The sequence below is a fragment of the Acartia tonsa genome, chromosome 14 (genome assembly GCF_053477335.1).
Source record: "Acartia tonsa isolate MP-2025a chromosome 14, ASM5347733v1, whole genome shotgun sequence".
Taxonomy (NCBI): Eukaryota; Metazoa; Arthropoda; class Copepoda; order Calanoida; family Acartiidae; genus Acartia; species Acartia tonsa.
Genome location: NC_137273.1, coordinates 32,692,298 through 32,706,747, shown reverse-complemented (window position 1 = coordinate 32,706,747; position 14,450 = coordinate 32,692,298). Strand labels below are relative to the sequence as shown.

The window sequence follows — 14,450 nt, the reverse complement described above, 5'->3', positions numbered from 1 at the left end:
ATGCAATTTATCAGGTATCTAAGCAAGTACAAGCTTGTTTATATGAATAACTAAGATGGGCACATTAAAACAAGTAGTAAGTAAGAAATTATGAAAAATATAACATTTTTAGAAATTGCCTAGAAATAAATGATATTTGTTTTATCTAGAACAAAAAATATCAGTGCTGCAAATTTTGGATCAAGAATAACTAGATCTGAAAGAGCTAAAACTATATTGCACTGTGGATACAAATGTCACTACTGGCAGAATACCAGTAGTAGCTGCAATTCTTTTAGGTAGGCACAAGTAGTTTTTTTGTCATATTTCCATTATAGTGATTTTTAATAATTGGTGTAAAGGAATTTTTTTCCTACAAATTAAATTTAAAAATTATTAACAATATTATGTATTTTCTAGCTACAACCGCTCACTTGAGATATGTAAGTTGGCAGTTTTAGACTTCCTTGAAGAACCTGTTGCACAAGCTATTAGTAAAGAGATATTTGTTGCACTTAGTGTTTTACCAGAATTGCCAATGATCTGCAGAGGTGGTGAGCATTGTTGTCACAGAGAACATGGTAGTCTTTGTGGTGATGGTGAAGGAGATTGTAATACAGACAATGATTGTGATGGTGCTCTAGTCTGTGGAAATAATAACTGTCTTTTGAAAAGAGTTGCCAATGGATTGTATGATGATCAGGATGATTGCTGTGAAAGAGCTTGTACTCCGGAACATCCTTGTAAACATGGTGGTGGTACATGTTCTACTGATGATGATTGTCTTGGGGAAGGGAGTTTTTGTGGTGTTGGTAACTGTATGGATGAACAGATTTTTCCTCGTGAAAAGTTTCCAAACAATTACTTTGTAGATCATTTCAACTCTACTGACAGATGTTGTATTAAACTATGTTCAGTAGATGCTCCGTGTGGCGAGGATATGTATGGTTGCGACTCTGATGCTGAATGTGATACTGGTCTTTATTGTGACAAGTCTGATAGAAATTGTAGAGACATTGATGAATGTGATGTTAACAATGGCAGACATGCAGGTTTCTATGACTGTGGTCGAAATAGTAATTGTTCTAAAGATGGAACAGGATATATCTGTCACTGTAATCCTGGATTTAGTAATTGGACAAAGTATGAGGGGTGTAGTGATATTAATCAATGTAACAGTATGGATTGTGGTAGTCAAGGTTTATGTGTTAACACTCCAACAGGAAATGATGTATGTGTTTGCAAAGAAGGTTATACTGGTATACATCCTGACTGTTATGATGTTGATGAATGCAAACTTGGTACCGACACATGCAACACACCCACCAGAATTGACACAGAAACTTCTTTTATTTCTGGTGAAATAAAGCTGTTTAATATTGAACCTTTTACTGTGGGTGATGGTGAACATCATACTTTTCACTTTGATTTACAGAGTTATGATACATCTATAATTGGCATTGGAAATATTGAGGAAGAAATTCAGTTCAGAATTGGAATAAATTCTATTATTATTGGATACAAAGAGGGAAGTTCTGTCACTAGTATACATTCAATATCAAACTTACCACAAGCAGCTCGGATAGGTAAAGATTTTGTATCATATCAGCTTGGATGCAAACTTCTAAGTGGAAATATAATTATAAATGTTGGCGCTCTTGGTAATAATATCAAAGAAGACATTGCATACTCAAAATATCCATCAAACTTTACAACTCTTAGTTTTCAGTCATTTAAAGACTTTGCTTTTTGGAGAAATGTACACAAAGATGGTCCTGTTCCAGTGCAGTACTGTGTTAACAGTATTGGATCTTTCTTATGTACAAATGTTGACAACTATGGAATTGGTTTTGGAGGCATTGGTTCTGCTGGAACAACTTCAACTGATTTCAGCATTATTACAAGCTCACTGTTTTCCTGTGCTTCACATATCATACCAAAATTAGATCACAGTGTAATGGGTCATGGAATGGCAACTATGGATAATTATCTCTTTGTTTGTGGAGGCCAAATTGATGGTGTTGTTCAACAGCCTTCAAATAAATGCTTCAAATATAATTTGAATAATCCTGCAGAGGGTTGGACAGCTTCAACAGATTTGCCTTACCCAGTTGGACTTCATAGTATGATTCATTATGAGTCATCTATCTATGTTCTTGGGGGTATAGGTGGTAATGATTGTCATGATGATGTTTTAAAATTTTCTCAAGTTGGTGGTCAATGGGTTGCCATGGCTAAAATGCTTTACAATGCTCATGGTGTTGGAGCAATTGCTGATGAAGAAGGTGGTAGGATATGGACATTTGGTGGTTACACACATTTTGGAAGTAAAAGAAAGTTAGTTACCTACTATGATGTTTCAACCAATATATGGTCATATCATTCTGACTTACCATATGCAAGTGAGTATACTGCTTGTGCTATTATCAAAGATGTTAATAATTATAGAAAAATCATATGTGTCTTAACTCAAACAAAATATTCTATTCACACTTATGAGTTAGATTATTCTGTGATGGGCTGGACTTCAAGAGGAGGAATGATAAATATGTATAATTCATTTTCATATGTTACTGCATTAAAAACAATTTCATTCAATGAATACTCTGTTGCTATGGTTTCAGGAAGCACTGCTAGATTTGGAAAGAGCTTGTCAAACTTTTATTCTTTAGATTTACAAAATTATAAGTTTAACTTTAATGAGCGATTTTTGCAAAATTATGGATTTAAATCTGCTTGGACATCTGTTCCTAGAAGTAAGAAATATAAGGCAACAACAAATTGCTTAGCATCCAAAACATATGCTGCTATTGGTTGGGGTGGTCAATCAGCAGTTACTGCTACTACTAAAGCATTAAATACTCAATGGAGTGTAATACTCAGACAACGTACATCAGGTTCAAATGTTGGCAAACCTGAAACATGCCATGGTAGTATTGGAATTCCTGACCTAGTTCCAGGTAGGATAGCTCCAGGTATTACAGTTGTTAATTATCGCCTCATAGTGTGTGGAGGGAAAGAAACACATGAATATACCTCAAATAAGTGTTTTTTTCTTGACACCAATGATGTAAATGTTACTAAGAATGAAGAAGTAAATACCAATAAATGGAGTATAATGGAAAGTATGATAAAAACTAGACTTGCCTTTCCCTTCGAGACTTATGGAGATGTTGCTTATGCAATTGGCGGAAATGACGTGTCTGGCAATCGGGCAGATGTAGAAAAGTGGACTTTAAATAATGGTTGGAAAGAAACAACTCCTTTACCATTTCCTCTAATGCATGCTTGTTCAACACCTTATGAAGGACAAGGACAAATTTTCATAGCTGGAGGACGCACTCAAGGGACTTACAACTCTAAATTAATGACCTTAAACGTTCACACTGACACTTGGAGTGAACATTCAAATATTGGGATAGGGGCTGCAGGAGACTTTTGTGGAATGAGTATTGTTCAACGCAAAGTAGATGGTCACAAGTTGTTATATGTTGTTGGAGGTAATGGTGGGGGAATGTATAATTTCTTCTATGATTTGACAATGGCAGAGTTTAATGGAACAGCAGGATGGAAAACTGTAGGAGTAACTTTTTTATCAACATACTCAAAATTGATTTCTCTATCATTATCAGAAATGATACAGGTAGCTATTCTTTTATTTAAAAAATATACAGCATGACCCTCGAAAAAGTATTTTTAAGCATCTGCAGCCCTTATTTCTCAATGAATTAAAAAAAAATGCATATGTCCTTGTTCTCCATAGTATTCCACATAAGTAGATATAAAAATATTTTTTTTACCTCCATTAACACCGGAGATTTTTAGAGCTAAAGTTTTGAAAAAGTGACTGAGAAAAAGAATTTTTTTTTGTTTCTCTTATTTTTTGGATGGTTATATTATGTTTTTCTGGCAACTGAATAATGAGACACAAAGAAAAACAAGTTAACTAATTATTTCTTTTTTATTCCACCAAAAATTATAAATTTTTAATGGCAAAAAATACTACTGAATGAATTGATAATTTGCAAATTTTAGGTTATTTATTAACCCTTATTTGAGAAAAGGATTAATTATGACAGTTGCTCCGCCTACTTTTCTGACATCTCAATAATTTAATAGGGGGTTTTTAGACAAAAAAATCATTATGTTTTAATTTTATTTTCTTCATAACTTTTTTGTTATTAAAGTTAGGATTGTGAAACAAAAACAATTTTCCTGCTATATTCATAAAGATTTATTTGGTTTTTTAATCTTAAAAAATTTTGCCTAATAAGTAAGTTTTTCAAAATATCATTAAACTAAAAAGACTCAAAAAATATGTGTAAAAAAATGCTTTTTACTCAAAAACTAAATTTTTTATTTCATTTTTGTATAAAGTTTCTGCTAGTAACAAAAATAAAAGGATTTCTACCTTAATTTTGCTAAAAAAGTCGTTTCATGTTAAAAGTTACTTTTTCCTCAGTCACTTTTTCAAAACTTTAGCTCTAAAAATCTCCGGTGTTAATAGAGGTAAAAAAAATATCTTTATATCTACTTATGTGGAATACTATGGAGAACAAGGACATATGCATTTTTTTATAATTCATTGAGAAATAAGGGCTGCAGATGCTTAAAAATACTTTTTCGAGGGTCATGCTGTAGTTTTGAAAATTAACAAATAGTACAAAAAAACAATGTTGATTGTGTGACAAAAGTTGTAAACTTGTTAAAAAAGTATTATTAATCCTATTATATAAAGTAGTAAGCTATTTTTGTCTGTAGCAAAGGATCTCACTAACCGCTAAAACGATATGGTTCTCCTTTATAGTGAAGCTTCTTATTGGTCCTTGGGTAATTTTAGGCTATTTTATTTTTTATAAGTAAGCCTGGGCATGGTTTTAGGCTATTTTCATGCCCTTCCATATCCCTTTGAATATAGAGCCCCTAGATGCTATGGGCGCAGCTGCTAGTTTAATATAAATCATAAACATTATAACTCAGACATTAGAGATATATGCATTGAGTTCCTAGATTTTAACTTTTGCTGATGAGAAAAAATTCTTTTAAAATTAAAATTTAGACAATTTAACCCATTCTTCTAATATTTAAAATTTTGCCAAATCTGTTAAAACTATTATTAATTCTTAGAATAATTTTGTGTGTCAGCTTCTATTCTTAAAAAAAATGAAAAACTAAATAGGCTCAGGTTTGGTAAATATGTCAATATTAACACATATTAATGGCAGCTATAATACTAGAGTAATATATAAAGGAATTCATTCCTTTTCACATGTTCATATATTTATCACAAGAAAACCAGTTTTTATTATGATTAAAATAATAAATAGTAATCTAGGCATTTTATGAAGATTATAATGCATTTTAATATTATAATTAAAAATTTTAGATCAGTGGCTTAAGCCATACCTATGGCAACTCTATCACTAATGTTTATATGTACAAACCAGAACAGAATAGACCTGAATTTCTTGGGATTACCATGGCTCATGAACATGTCCTAAGTGATTGGACAAGGCAGGATTAATGGGATAAATTATAGTAATATAAATCCAGACATAATAAACACCTTTAGAATTTTTACTAAATCACAAAATCACAAAGTCATCAATCTCTTGGCATAATTTTTATAAAGATTCTAAAGTTAAATGGGGTCTATCAAAGTATAGTAAAGTAAGTTGGGTACTAATTATCTCCATTAGATGGCATTAAAATATTAGATTAATTTTAGTGCAATTCTAATCAAAAGTCTGGTCCAAATCTGGAAAAAAAACAGAGTAAGAAAAATTATCTCATTATATTTTCATAGACTGCCTGATGACGCTAAAATTCTTGCAAGGTGTGTTCAAAGATACAATTAACCAGTGTTTTAGAAGAAGTATAATTGTGTTTATTGTAAAGCTTATAAAAATTTGGATCATGTGAAGTTTATAGTGTAATGCTGCTAGAAATAGAATTGATTATTTCCAAAAAAAGTAAAACTTTAAAGGTGGCTTGGGGCCAAATGAAATGACATATTTGTTATGCTTCTTCATTCTAACAAATATAAAATGTCGACATGCATATAATTTTAAATTGATTATTTTTTATTATTGGCAGATTTTCTTTCATTCTTTTCAACAACAAAAATGTAAGCTCTTCTGTTTAGCAGTAAGCCACCTTTAAAGTTTCTGTTTTTTTGGATTAATTGATTACAGCATTATCTTATCATGGACTGCACTTGATCCACCAAATATAAAACAAGTAAAAGCAATTTGTGACTTTAATATCTTTTTTTCATATTTTCATATCTTATTCATTGATCATTTATGTAATTCATCTCACTTTTTGATTAATCATTTCACTAACAAATAAAATTTATCTATAGTTTTTGCTATCTCATGGTTCATGGTTCCTCTAACTAGATAAGAGATGGTACAAATTTAATATAATTTGGACGGAAATCTTACTTTATAACATATTCTATATATCTAATTTGTTTGCTTTTTGAATAAAATAGTCTTTAAATCCCTTTTATTGGATAAATTTGTATAATTCAATTTGTAAATCTGGTTTTTATTTCACTATAGAAGCTTAAGAGCTCTCTACTGTCGTTCCTGAAGTTGAATAAACCATCATTTCACAATAAAAATTATATTAGTGCAACTGCCTCAGAGCCAAAATTGCTTAAATGTACTTTTTTTGTTTTTATTCAAACCTTGATCACCAAAGCCTCCACCCCTTTATTTGGGATTTTTTTGTCGAGAGCTCTAAGTCTTCAAAGCCCTACACCTATGAAGTACTGTCCCTGCGGGGCTATTCTAACCTTTACTTAACCAAACCTAACCTAAAAAATAAGTTTTTAGTTGAAGTCTTGTTTTAATATTTAAAATATAAATAAAAAAAAATAGTTATTATATAATGTACTAGCGGCTTCGCCCATAGCCTCTAGGGGCTTTGCCCCAAGAGGTTTGATCAAACCAATTTTTAGTAATTTAGATTTTAAAAAAAAAATCTAAAATTTTTTTGGGGGGTTGGGGGTGTCCCACTCCCCAAGAAAATAGTTATAAACTTTCCTGAGACCTATGAGAAGCTACCCTGTAAAGGAGAACCCGATCGGTTCAGCGGTTAGCAAGATCCTTCATACAAACAAACAGACAGACATCGTTCTACTTTGTATTATAGATATGGAAATTCTACTGCAATAGTATGAAAAACACGAGATTAGGAACCCACTTTATTTGAATAAAAATGCTAATTGGTTCGAAATCTAAAAATCAGGGATATAGAGGTTTTACTTATATGTAAGTATAGTTGAATTCTATATTCTCATAAATAGTAGGTGCATGTTTTAGGCTATTTAACCCAACTAAACCAACTTTTGGGTAAATTAAATTTTTGGGACTTAAAATAGATTTTTTTTAACTTTTAAGGATTAAAGATGTACCTTACATTAGGACATTGCATATTCATAGTACATACACATTTTGTGTGTTTAAAAATCTTTAAATTGTCAATATAGAGTAAATTTGAACAAAATCACAACCTATCTTATTTCCTAATCTCTATAATGAAGGGTCAAAATATTTAAAGTTTTTGACAAGCTACGGGGAATCAGGGATCTAGAGGGATAAGACAATGGTCGATGAATTGATGTACATCCCCAATGATTATACAAAAAAAAGTATTCTTTCTGTAGATTACAATTAGTAACACTCAACTAAATGAACTGAACTATCATAATTGTTGAGCCAACGAATATAAAACCTAATTATAAAACCTTGAGGAGCTGTGTAATAAACAGTCTAATGTCCCCCTCCTCCCAGAGAGGAATGAAGCTAATTTCATTTGATGTGTCCTGATTCCCTCAGAAAAAAATTAACGCTTCCTCTCACAGTGAATTCATCAGCTGGAATAAGGTATAACCAACAAGCGAAATAAATCTTAAATAATGTTTGGGGGGCAAATGGAGAGGTCGTGAATTTTACAGCTGAAAAACACGTATAGGTTTCGTGATTTTTTTCCGAATTAATTTTATTGTTGGTATAGGCTGATTCATCAGTCCTTTTCCACTACCTTTCACTGAAAACACATTTGCACACCTTCGACCCACTGTTATTCGCATAGATTGTAATCTGACTATAGATAGACCTATAAAATTGCCATTAGATTACCATAAAAGTCATAACAGCGGCTCAGACTAAATTCCTTCAGAATATTGTACCTATATAGCTTTACTTTTTTTTAATTATTTGAAATAATTTTATAAAAGTAACATGATGTATGTGTGCTTCTGCTGTTTGTTCCAAAGGATCTTGCCAAACGCCGAACTGGTATGGTTCTCCTTTAGAATATAGCTTCTAATAGGTCCTTGAAACGTTTATAGCTATTTATGAAGGGGTTCCATTACCACCCTAACATAAATCGATCCTAGAAAAAATAACACCACCTAAAGGAAAAATTTATATTAGGGGCAAAGCAAATATCTTCATGTCTATTTAAATACAACTTTTTAAAGTTAGTGTATAATCTCCGCAAAAGTTTTACATACCAAAATAATGTAAAATGTACATAGTTTAAAAGATTCAATTATGCTTTGTTTCAGACATCTACCTAATATACATAAAGCCCAACGATACATGTCTGGGTATATGTCCTTCAGTCTATCAATGCAAAGAAAAAAGTATAAGCTGCATCTCAACTCATTGTTTTCGAGTTCGAATGCTTAAAAATAACCCAGAGTAATATTTTTCAGAAACTATCGGAACGTTTATTTATATTTTAAGTTTTGAAAATCAACGACATAATTCTACTACCGACCTCATGACTAGTATTTTACTATGAGAATTTAAAAGTGATTCAAAATTTGCTTGGTAGAAAGTGTTTACATCGAAATCAAAATGCTAGATATTGGACACATTGAAAACTTTTGCATACAAAAATAGCAACTTAATTGCCAATTAATTGTTTCCACTTTCTTCAAATGTTATTATTTAACCGTATCTAAAATCAGTTTTGCCACTTACTTTGCAGAATGCCTGTCCCTATTCAACGGTGGTGATTCAATCATGTTTATGGGTCATTCTGACTGATGAAAATTACTCCAAGATCATATTAGGTGCGTTCATACGAGGTATCTTGTTGAACAAAGGAACCCCCCCCCCCTCTATTTTTCTTAAATAAAACCAAAAAGTGGTAGATAAAATACTGTATCTTGTCCTCCTGAAAGGATTATGCGGTCCATATCATGCAAGGTTTCTTGATGAGAACTGACACTTACCCCCCCCCCCCCTCCTTATTTTTGAAATAAATTGAAAATAAGTTGGGAGGGTAGTTCTTCGTTTGTTTGTTTATTTTTAGGTCATGATAGGTTAGCCTATTTGAGGTACTGGGTAGCCCCGCAAGGTTAGGACCCTCAAGGGTTGCGCATAGGGAAAAAAAACCCACCTCACCTCTTAATATTAATTTTTTGTTTAAATGGGTGTTATCTGAAATCATAAGGCACAACATGATACTTTAAGTATAACAGGATACAGTATTTTACAGTTTCCTTACATACACACAGGAATGACAACATTCATAAGTTGCGCAAAAACAGCAAGATATCATTAAGTCTATCATTATATAAAAGTAACAGGATGTCTGTCTATGTGTCTGTCTGTAGCGAAGGATCGTGCCAACCACTGAACTGATGTGGTTCTCCTCTATAATTTAGTTTATAGGTTTATAACTAATTTGGAGAAAAAAAATCACACATTAAAACCCCCTCCCCTCCCCCCCCCCAAAAAGAAAGGAGAAATATTTCCTTTTAACTTTTTTTTAAAGAAAGAATCACACTACAGGCAAACATCGTGTCACTTTACTATGTAGGATATAAAAGTCCTTTCTAAGTAATTCATGGATATCATATTAGTAGATTTATTAAAATTGAGAATAGTAATTTCGCGCATCGTATTATAAACAGCTTTCCGCGGATATAGAATGTACAATTATAAGATTGGCACGGGCTAAAAAAACTGGTTTTAATCTTATGATTGCACATTTTAATATTCGTAGAAAGCTGGATATAATACGATGCTAGACATAGTTTTTTTCGTATGGATAAAAACATGTTCCTATCTACCGGATTCGAATGAATACGAGAAAGATATACTTAGCATTCTTAAAATGCGAAAACAAGCCCAAGGTTAAGCTTAAAAGTAGTTGAAGGTATTTTTTTTTATCTCAATGAGGTATTATTAATCCCTCCCCCTTCTCCTTCCCAAACCCACAACAAACAGACTTTATTACAAAACTGAGGACATTTTGTAACTTTACTAAATAGGATAGTAAAGTCCTACAATTAAAAGCAGAGAAATATATCAAGTTTCTTAATTTAAAGTTTGTTTTGTTTACCTCTCTATTTCCTTTTGTTTCAGTGCCAGGTAACTTCATTAGTAGCGAAGCTACTCTACAAATTTTTTGTCTGTCTGTCCTTATTTTCGTGTTTAAGTCTTTCAATAAAATCAAAATAGGTTATAAAGTTTAAATATTCAACAATTTTGCTATATCTCTCATCATTTTCTTTTCTCTCTCTCAATCTATATATCTCCTTTCTTTGTCTTGCTATTATTTTTTTCTTTTTACAATTATTAAGTTTCACTAATGTTGTATGTAATCGTCTTTGTTTTGATATTAAAGAATTGAAATTCTGACATTTTCTAAAACTCTATCGCCTTAAATGTAATATGTATTATATATATTATGGCTATCAGAGAAATTCTGGTTTGTTTCTTAAATCTGGATAATTATCCAATCAAACGCCATTGCACCTATGTATTTTGGGCCAAGAAATTTACCCTACTTTCTTTCTATATGACATAGCAGCAAAAGTCTTGCCATAAAAGGGTTTATTGTCTAATTGTTTAATTAATTGAATCTGAATAAAATTATATATTTGTGTATTTTGGACTTAAGTAGAACATTCGACGATTTATTATTTAAAATAGGAAATGAGGCGTTATCCTCTTAGAAAATTTTTTTTTCAATTTTTTTCAATTTTGTAGCCCCCCCCCCCTCCCCCACCCCCCTCCCCCACCCCCCCCCCCGACTACCGACGAACAACTATTTTAGGTTAGGTTAGGTTTTAGGCTAGGGAGCCGAGCGCTGCGGCTAGGCAGGCAAGGGGGCCGAGCGCTGCGGCTAGGCAGGCAAGGGGGACGAGCGCTGCGGCTAGGCAGGCTAGGGAGCCGAGCGCTGCGGCCAGAGTTCATAGTTCGCTGTCGGGGGGGGGGGTACTCAAATTTTCAATATTGAAAAAAAAATTTCTAAGTGGATAATACCGGAAATGATACTATATTATATTACATAACATATAGTTTATCGCGCAAATAAAAGTAAATGATTAATTAAATCCTTTTATATTTTTCCTTAGGCAAACAAAAAATCTATTAATCTAAATTTAAATCATGATGGAAAAACAATTTTAAATATGAAAAATTCAATTAATATAAATATAATATTAATTGTATATTGAACAGAATCATAATGTTGCATAATCAGAAAACCAAAGCTCTAAAGAAGCTTTGCAAATAAAATATATTTAGCAAATAACTTAACTAATTCGAGATAAAAAAATGCTAATTTCAGCTGTTTTTTAGAATAATTTTTTGGGTCATACATCGTAGTAAAGACAAACTTTGTATATGCTTCCAACCCATATAGATTTGTTTCGCTTGATGGCTTTACCATATACCTGTATATTTATAAGAGTCGACATTTTTCAATTTTTGAGTCTATATGTCTGTATGTCTTTTTGTAAAATGAGTTAGGTAATGCTTACAAAGTACTGACAACGTTTTTTTCTCGAAAAAACGCGATATAAACCATACATTTTTTAAATAAAATGTTAAACAGCTACACTACTATTGCAAGTAATAGTTCTTGTTTTAAGAAAATAATTTACAAACATTTTTATTTTTCTATAACCCCATCGCACTGAAACTTGTGTAAGAAGTTTGTGGTTTTGACAGCTTCTATTTTAGCTCTTAATTATGATTACTTTTATGTCTAATAATAATATTTACTTTTACAAAATAATTTACATCCAGCAATTGATTAAATGGAAAGTAGTTATACAATAACGAAATTTCTTTTTAACGGTCTTTCTGTTTAATTTCTCATTTTAATTTTTTTTCTCGTATTCATTCGAATCCGGTGGATAAGAACCGGTTCTCATCCATACGAAAAAAACTATGTCTAGCATCGTATTATATCCAGCTTTCTACGAATATAAAAATGTACAATCATAAGATTAAAGCCAGTTTTTTTAGCCCGTGCCTTCGGCACCTCGGGGCTTAAAAAAAGTGGTTTTAATCTTATAATTGTACATTCTATATCCGCGGAAAGCTGTTTTAATACGATGCGAGAAATAACTATTATTTCTCTTAATAGTTAAGCTCATAATTTCAAGCAACTTCGCTACTACAAGACATACTCGTTCTTGTTTAATCATCCAATTATGAAAAAATAAATTACATTGGTAGACATGGAGCCGTCAAACGATAAATTTACATAGTATAAGTAAAATTAATGTAAAATAAATTTTTGTGTAAATCAAATTAAGCTTTACAATTTTGCCTTAGCTAAGAAAAAATGGGAAAATGGATAATCAAGAAATTTTAGCCTTTTAGACTTTTATTTTTACTTTTAGATATATATACATTCTTCTAAAAATCTGTTATTCTTTTTTTTATTTTGTCCCAGAATTCTTGCTTGATTAGAATGACAATATACAGACGGATTGACAGACAGGCAGATAACCTTGATAATGGGCCATAGAATCATTTATAGACTAACGACCAGGTATTTATAGAGATATACTGTCGTAACAATGTATTTTTTTTGTATAAATTTTCAAAAAAATTTGTTGACTGTACAAAATTTCCTACGCTCAGAAAATCTTTAAAAAGGATATTTGAAAGATTTTTTTGGAGATTTTTTTTCGGTATTGGTATCCAACATACCAGCAAATCATTTAAATTTATATTAAGTATTAATTTTTTTTCGTAGTGAAGATTTTATTAGTTGTATCCATTTATCCAAAGGGTTTAAGGAATATGTAATGTGGTAATTTTTTTTATGCTAGAACCAGCCTTTCGATGCATGGAAATTCCTTTAACAATGAGGAGTAACTCTAAAAGTATAGAATCTCTGGAATCCTTGCAAGAAATTCTGCATTTCCATCCACATTTGACATATTTTGTGATTTTGATTTCTAGAACAAGTAGACATTGTATCATTATAATGATTTTCTAGACAGATTATTCTATGCGCTCCAGAGACACATAAACAAATTAATTTTTACACATAGATGAACATAAGAAAAGAAAAATATTACTATTATTCATTTTATAAATCTATTTTCTACCCTTTTTAGTCCTTTTATTCTGTCTTATATTTTTTTGTGGTAGCAAAGTTGTTCTAGGATTGAAATTTTTCCCCGTCATAATTTTGCCTTTTTATAGAGGGAAATTCCTAGTTTTCACGATTTTATATTCAACTGATTTTGCACTTGATTATCCTAACTTTGTACGTCTGTATTTTTTTGTAAACCTTTACAGAAACAAGGATAATAACATCCATATTTAGCAAAGCACAAAAATATTAAAATATGTCTAGAAAAGACGCATTTATTAAAAGTAACATTTAAAAGATCTAATAAATCCCAGCAATTGTCTGACTTATTTCATATTTCATATATAGACAGAAAGACTGATGGACTGATTGTCAGACGGACGAGTGAACTTTGTGAATTATATAATTGGTTTGCTACTAAAATGATAAAGTTAACAGCATCCAAAATTAGCATAGCACTACAGAAATCTAAATATTAAAGAACAACAAAACAGAAGTACGGTTAAGTTATTTGATAAAAGAAATATATATTTTTCGAGTGGAAACATTAATATTTTCTTTCATTAATATATCCTTGACTTCCCTTAGAAGAAATTAATCCTGTAAAGTTGGTTATCTGTCTGGCTGAGCGACATTAACATACAAATATACATCACAGTCAGGGATTTTCAGGGATAAGACAATGGACTAGAATTTGTTGCACATCCCCTATAATGATACATAAAATAACCCCCTCTTTAGATTACAATTAGTTGTTAAAACGTTTGGACACTGAACTTAATTACCAATGAACTGTTGTTCATTCCCTATAATAATACATAAAATAACCCCCTCTTTAGATTACAAGTAGTGGTTGAAACCTTTGGACACTGAACTCAATTACCAATGATTTTTTGTACATCCCCTATAATGATAAATAAAACTATCCCGTCTTTAGATTACAATTAGTGGTTGAAACATTTGGACACTGAACTTAATTACCAATGAATTGTTGTTCATCCCCTATAATGATACATAAAATTACCCCGTCTTTAGATTACAATTAGTGTTTGAAACGTTTGGACACTGAACTTAATTACCAATGAAGTGTTGTACATTTC

At 31.4% G+C, this 14,450-nt stretch overlaps 1 protein-coding gene across 1 annotated transcript in view; it reads left to right on the top strand.

Annotated features, from left to right (window-relative positions):
- Positions 1 to 14,450, top strand: part of LOC145305421 (uncharacterized) — a 47,449-nt gene continuing 32,999 nt past the window's right edge. Inside the window, exons 1-3 of the mRNA XM_080147038.1 lie at positions 1 to 14; positions 400 to 3,622; positions 5,366 to 5,493. Coding sequence (XP_080003164.1) covers positions 1 to 14; positions 400 to 3,622; positions 5,366 to 5,493 — 3,365 coding nt within the window. The remainder of the gene's footprint in view (positions 15 to 399; positions 3,623 to 5,365; positions 5,494 to 14,450) is intronic.